Source organism: Chrysochloris asiatica, unplaced genomic scaffold (genome assembly GCF_000296735.1).
Source record: "Chrysochloris asiatica unplaced genomic scaffold, ChrAsi1.0 scaffold00275, whole genome shotgun sequence".
Classification (NCBI taxonomy): Eukaryota; Metazoa; Chordata; class Mammalia; order Afrosoricida; family Chrysochloridae; genus Chrysochloris; species Chrysochloris asiatica.
In genome coordinates, this window is record NW_006408793.1 from 2744966 (window position 1) to 2752120 (window position 7155).

Genomic DNA, 7155 nt, shown 5'->3' on the forward strand with positions numbered 1-7155 from the left:
TCTTGGCTACAGTCTTTGTGGAAGGAAGTCAACAGGTCTGTCTCCCATAGAGCTGGCGTGTGGGTTCCAAACACTAACCTTTTAGTTAGCAGGCAAGTATTAAACTGTCTGCATCAACATAGCATCTTTAAAAGCTTCCTAAGAGAGGGTGCAGCTGAGGACTCTAGATTCTTGGAAAGAGAGGGACTGAGAGCTGGTGGTATAAATTATTATATATGCGTGAATGTTAAAAAAAAAAAAGTTAAAATGAATAGAGAGAAATACTGTTAATTGATGGTACATGGAAGGAATTATAATCATTGTAATGAAACAAAGTATATGATTTGTAGAATGTGAAACTGATGATCTGTCCTATAAACTTTCACTCAATTCTCAATAAAAACTTTTTTAAAAACAAAAAGCTTCCTAGGCAACAAAATCTATACTAATGAAGTTTAATACACATTCTAGGACCCCAATATCCAAGATTCTGATTCAATATTCAGGCATTCCTATTTCAAAGTGGTCTCAAGTGGTTCTAGATTTGTGAACCACTGGTAGGATAAGCACTGGACTGCAAGGTCAGTTTGAACCACAAGGTCAACAGTTCAAACTTAGCAGTCACTCCTGGGAAACCCTATATAGGGTTGTTATGAGTAAGACTTGACTAGCTGCCACTTAACAACAACTCTGCCTTAGCTAGAAAGCACAGTCCCCAATCACAGAACTTTGCAGCACACACTGTATTCATCTGGCTGGAACTTATATGTACCTGTATATTCATTCATCTGGCTTTTATTGTTGTTAAGTGCTGTTGACTCAGTTGCAACTTGACACAACAGAAAGAAACACTGCCCAGTCCTGCACCCAATTTGCACTGACTCAAGTACTGGGAATGGCACTGTGGATTAATGCACTGAACTGCAAGGTCTGTTTGAACCACAAGGTCAGTGGTTCAAGCTCACCAGTAGCTCCTCAGAAATCCTATACAGGGCTGCTATGAGTCAGAACCAACTCAACAGCACTTAACAACAAAACAACAACAAGTACTAGGTGCCTGTGGCACAATGAGTAAAAGCATTAAAGCCAAAATGCACACCAGCGACGACAACACAGGAGAACAGCACAGAGGACAGCCAGGGCAGGGGCTGTAGTTAAGACACCATTATAGTAACAGAGAAATGGAGAGCCCTGAACAACAGGTAAGCAGGTTGACATCACAGAAAGAATTCCACGGAATTCTAGAACTAGAATCTGGACTCTCAGTTAACTTTACAGATAATGCCCAGTCGGAGGATACAGGAACAACACTTAGAGCAATCCTAGAAGAGGCTTCCTTAGTGTATTTGACCCCTCAAGAGGGTGACTAGACTGTGCCATCCCTCCTGTTGACATGGTGAAGCTGAGCAAAGAGGCCAAGCAAAGACTGCAGCAGCTCTTCAAGAGTGGCCAGGTTGCCATCCGCTGGGGCTTCATACCTCTCGTGATTTACCTGGGACTTAAGAGTGTTACAAACCCTGCAATGCCTAAACCACCTGCTTTGAGCCTAGTCTGGGTATGAAGGAATAATTGGTCATTTGGACTGGGAAGTAATTTGAAAGACATGTATGAACTCTGGGATAAGAAATGGAACAGGACAGAGTCCTTAAATCATAGATGCATCTGTAGCAAAGGGTAACCGCTACAAAGTTATTTAAGATAGACTGTGCCAAAATAAATGTTTCTAGCAACAAAGTCATTCAACAAGTTCTTTATTTATCCTCTGTTGTTGTTGTTAATGCCAAGTTGGTATGGACTTCTAGCAACCCTTTATAGGGCTTCCGAGGAGTGGTTGGTGGGTTTAAACCAATGACCTTATCGTTACTAGTTCAGTGTTTATTGCACAGTGCTACACCAGGACTCCATTTATCCTCGATAAAATAAAATTATTTTCAATAATAATCATCAAATGAAATGCAAAATAATAATGACCAGGGGGAAAAAAAAGTCAAATTTTTCATTGAATTGAATTATAAATCCACCATTCATCTGTCAGTTTGTTGTACTGTGGTGGCTTGTGTATTGCTGTGATTCTGGAAACTATACCACATGTATTTTAAATACGAGCAGGGTAATTCATATTGAACAGATTTAAGTTGAGCTTCCAGACAAAGACAGACTAAGAAGAACAAATGGACTACTTACAAAATGGAACACATAAACATCAATATCCTAGATATTAGTGTATTGAAATGGACTGGTATTGCCTATTTTGAATCTGACAATCACAGTTCACTAAACTGGGAATGACAGATTGAAGAGGAATGGCGCCATATTCATCATCAAAAAGAACATATCAAGATCTGTCTTGAAGTACAATGCTGTGATTGGACACATAATATTCATACACCTGCAAGAAAGACTAGTTAATACCACTATTATTCAAATTTATGTACTAACCACTAAAGCCAGTGATGATGAAATTGAATTCTACCAACTTCTTCAGTCTGAAATTGATCAAACATGCAATTAAGAGGTATTGATAATTACTGGTGATTGGAACGCAAACTTTGGAAACAAAGAGGAAGGAAAAGTAGTTCCAAAAGATAGCCTTGGTGATAGAACTTATGCTGGAGATTAGATGATAGAAATTTGTAAGACCAATAACTTCTTCATTGCAAATATCTTTTTTAAACAACATAAAAGATAACTATACACATGAACAGCAATAGATGAATACACAGAAATCAAATTGACCAAATCTGTGGAAAGAGACAGTGGAAAAGCTCCAGCTCACCAGCCAAAACAAGGCCAGGGGCAGACTGTGGAACAGACCATCAATTGGTCTATGCAAATTTAGGCTGAAGCTAAAGAAAATTAAAACTACTCCACAAGAGACCAAAAATGACCTTTAACATATCCCATCTGAATTTAAAGATCAACTAAAGAACAGATTTGATGCATTAGACACTAAAGATGGAACATCAGAAGAGCTATGGGATAACATCAAGAACATTATATAAGAAGAAAGTAAATGGTCATTAAGAAGACAAAAAAGAAAGAAAAGACCAAAATGGATACCAGGAAAGACTCTGAAACGTGTTCTTCAGCATAGGATGGTAAAACAAATGGAAGAAGTGAGAATGTACAAGATCTGAACAGAACACGTCAAAGGTCAGCTCAAGAAGACAAAGTCAGAAATTATAACAAAACATGCAAAGACCTGGAATCAGAAAACAAAATGGGAAGAACACACCCAGCATTTCTCAAGCAGAGGGAACTAGAGAAAACATCCAAGCCTCAAGTTGAAATATTGAAGGATTCAGTGGGCAAAATATTGAATGATGCAGAATGCCTCAAAAGAAGATGGAAGGAATACACAGAGTCACCAAAAAGAAATGGCAGATGTTCAACCATTTCAAAAAGTTGCGTATGATCAAGAGCCAATGATCCTGAAGGAAGAAGTCCAAAGTGCACTGAAGACATTGGCAAAGAATAATAAGGCAACAAGAACTGATAAAATATAAATTGAAATCTTTCAACAAACAGATGTAGTGCTGGAGGCACTTACTCACCTATGCCAAGAAATTTGGAAGACAGATACCTGGCCAACTAACTGTAAGAGATCCATATCTATATCTGTATGCATTCCAAAGAGAGGTGAACCAATGGAATGTGGAATTCATTGAGCGATATCCTTGATGCCACAAGCAAATATAATTTTGCTGAAGATAATACAGAAACTGCTGCCACCATACATTCAACAGATAACTTTCAGAGATTCAAGCTGGATTCAGAAGAGGATATGAAACAAGGGATATCAGTATTGATCTTGGCTGAAAACAGAGAATTTCAGAAAAATGTTTACCTGTGCTTTTTTGACTACACAAAGGCTTTCAGTTGTGTGGATCATGACATGCTATGGACAACATTGTGGATAATAAGTATTCCAGAACACATAACTGTGCTGATGAGAAACCTGTACATAGACCAAGAGGCAGTTGTTCAAACAGAACAAGGGGACACCAAATAGTTTAAAATTAGGAAAGGTTTCTGCCAGGGTTGTATTCTTTTAGCATATTTGTTCAATCTGTATGCTGAGCACACAATCTGAGAAGCTGGGTTATACGTAGACTGTGGCAGCAGGATTGGAGGTAGACTCATTAACAACCTGCGATATGCAGGTGATACAACCTTGCTTGCTGAAAGCAAAGAAGGTTTAAAATACTGATGAAAATCAGAGACCACAGCCTCCAGTTTGGGTTGCACCTCAATGTAAAGAAAGCAAAAATCCTCACCACTGGACCAATAAACAACATTCATATAAATGGAGAAAAGATTAAAGTTGTCAAAGACGATCAACCATCAACACTCATGGAAGCAGCAGTCGAGAAATCAAATGATGTATTGCATTAGACAAATCTGTTGTACAAGAAATCTTTAAAGTATTCAAGAGCAAACATTGAGGGCTAAGGTGCCCCTGACCCAAACTATGTATTTTCAATAACCTAATATGCATCTGGAAAGGAACTCTGGTAGCGTAGTGGTTACGAATCGGGCTGCTAACCTCAAGGTCAGCAGTTTGAAACTACCAGCTGTTCCACGGTAGAAAGATGAGGCTTTTTGCTCCCGTAAAGATTTGCAGCCTTGGAAACTCTGTGTAGGGTCACTATGAGTCGGAACCAACTCCACAGTACTTAACAACAACAATATGCATGTAAAAGGAGCTCTGGTAGCGTAGTGGTTATGAATCGGGCTGCAAACCTTAAGGTCAGCAGTTCGAAACTACCAGCTGTTCCATGGGAGAAAGATGAGGCTTTCTGCTCCCGTAAAGATTTACAGCCTCAGAAACCCTGTATAGGGTCGCTAAGAGTCGGTTCCGACTCCACAGCACATAACCACCACCACCAATACGCCTGTGAAAGTTGGACAGTGAGTAGGAAGACGATAGACGGATTTGAGTTATGGTGTTGGAGGAGACGCATTTGAGTTACGGTGTTGAAGGAGATTATTAAAATTACTATGTGCTGCCAAAAGAACAAAGCAATCTGTCTTAGAAGTAGTACAGCCAGAATGCTCCTTTGAAGCCAGGATGGCCAGACTTTGTCTCTCATACCTCAGACATATTATCAAGAAGGGCCAGTCCCTGGAGAAGGATATCATGTTTGGTAAAGAGGAGGGTCAGACCTCCAATGAGATGGTTTGGCACAGGGGCAGCAGCAATGGGTTCAAATGTAGCAACAATTGTGAGTGTTTTTTTCTGTTGTGCATAGGATCATTATGAGTTGATACCGACTCTAGCATCTAACAACAACAATAAATATAAAATGGTGTTCTGGTATGGAGTTGTAGGATAAGCACTGGGTCATAGGTTAGCTTGAATTGCAAGGTCAGCAGTTCAAACCTACCAGCTGCTCCTCGGAAACTCTAAACAGGGTTGCTATGAGTTGGAACCAACTCAACAGCAATTATCAACAAAAGCAACAACAGAAATATAGAATAATTACAGTGGAAAAGAAGGAAAAAAACAACAACTAAGAAAGCAAATTTAAATAAAATCCTTAAATACTACCCAAAGGTACAAGTAAAGGCAATGGTTAAATTATGCAGCTGTTAAGACATGGTGCATGAGTTTTCTTGATTCAGCTTTAGTTTTTAAATTTGAAAAAAAAAAAATCAATTTGGAATATACTATTTAAATTCAGGAAAATGTTCATGAACTAAAATTTGTAATTAATGCACCAAAATATTAAAACTCACTGTTCATTCTGTTTTATCACTTTATATTTTAAGCACAAACACTCCAAGTGGCCACAGGGCACTGCAGAATTAAAGTGGCTCATGATTTGTTTCCCAGTCTCTACTATCACTGTGCTACTACAGAGACTAGAAGTACAAACTGGACCCAAAGAAAACTTGAACAATCAAACGTTTGTGAACCTGTTCTCAGAACAAATGTGTGCAGAGTTGTCTGAATCAAATTCAATGGAGAATACAATGTTTATTAAAGGATTGTTGCTGTTAAGTGTTGTTCCAACTCACAGCAACCCTGTATGGCATTTCCAAGGAGCGGCTGGTGAGTTTGAACCACCCACCTTGCAGTCCAAACCAACCTTGCAGCCCAGCACTTATCCTACAAGTGCCACATAAGTCACTAATATGTGTTAGGTCTCTCAGTGACAGAATTCATGTCTTCTATTAGAGATCTTGCTTTGATCCCAAGTGGTTTGATTCCCAGTAACAACAGTACCTCAGGTCCAGCCAACACCCATCTGTGAGTGGAGGTTTGCAAGTGGCTACAATACTAGACAAGTTTCAGCAGAGTGTCCACATAAAAACAGATCAAACTTGGAGGGGATTATAATCATTGTAATGAAATACAGTGTATGATTTGCTGAATATAAAGCTGATGATCTGCCCTGTAAACTTTCACTCAATCCACAGAAGAACCTTAAAATAATTTTTTTTAATTAAAAAAAAAAAAGAATAAGTAGTATATCATGATGTAGAGGGTAAGTCCGACCTTCCCTTGAATCCCAGCTTTTGCCCAATGTATAAAGCCAGCCTAGGACTACTGCAGTTTCCTCCTAACTGGTCTTCCTGTTTCAAATCTTGCCTTCATTCAATTAGTTCTTTATGTGGTGACTCAAATGATCTGTGTAAGCACAGATCTCACCATGTCTTTCAACTACTTGGTAACCATACATGCAGTGGCTCTCCACCTTTATGTGCCTCAGTACCTAGAGAGCTTACTAAACCAAAACCAGTTGCCATTGAGTTGCCACCAACTTCTGGGACCCCATGTGTGCCAAACGAGAACTGTACTCCATAGAATTTTCAAACACTGATATTTTGGAAGTAGATGACCAAGTCTTTTTTCCAAGGTGCCTTTGGGTGAACTTGACTTTCTAACCTTTCATTTAACCATCAGTACCACCCAGAGACTCTGAGAGCTTGTTACAAACTCATATTTCTTTTCCAACTCAAAGATTTTGATTCAGCAGGCCTAAGGTAGGGTCTACGGAGTCCTGGTGTTACACCATAGGATAAACACTTGACCTCAAGGTCGGCAATTCAAACTCATCATCAGCATCTTGAAAACCCTATGCAGGGTTGCTATGAGTCAGAACCGACTCCAATGGCACTTAACAACAGCAACAAGGTAGTGTCTAAGTCCCTGCATTTGTAAGAGGTACT

At 39.2% G+C, this 7155-nt stretch overlaps 1 protein-coding gene across 1 annotated transcript in view; it reads left to right on the forward strand.

Moving 5' to 3' along the window:
- The first annotated feature begins 1372 nt into the window (after positions 1-1372).
- LOC102829790 overlaps positions 1373-7155 on the forward strand; it is a 41629-nt gene continuing 35846 nt past the window's right edge. Inside the window, exon 1 of the mRNA XM_006874413.1 lies at positions 1373-1534. Coding sequence (XP_006874475.1) covers positions 1373-1534 — 162 coding nt within the window. The remainder of the gene's footprint in view (positions 1535-7155) is intronic.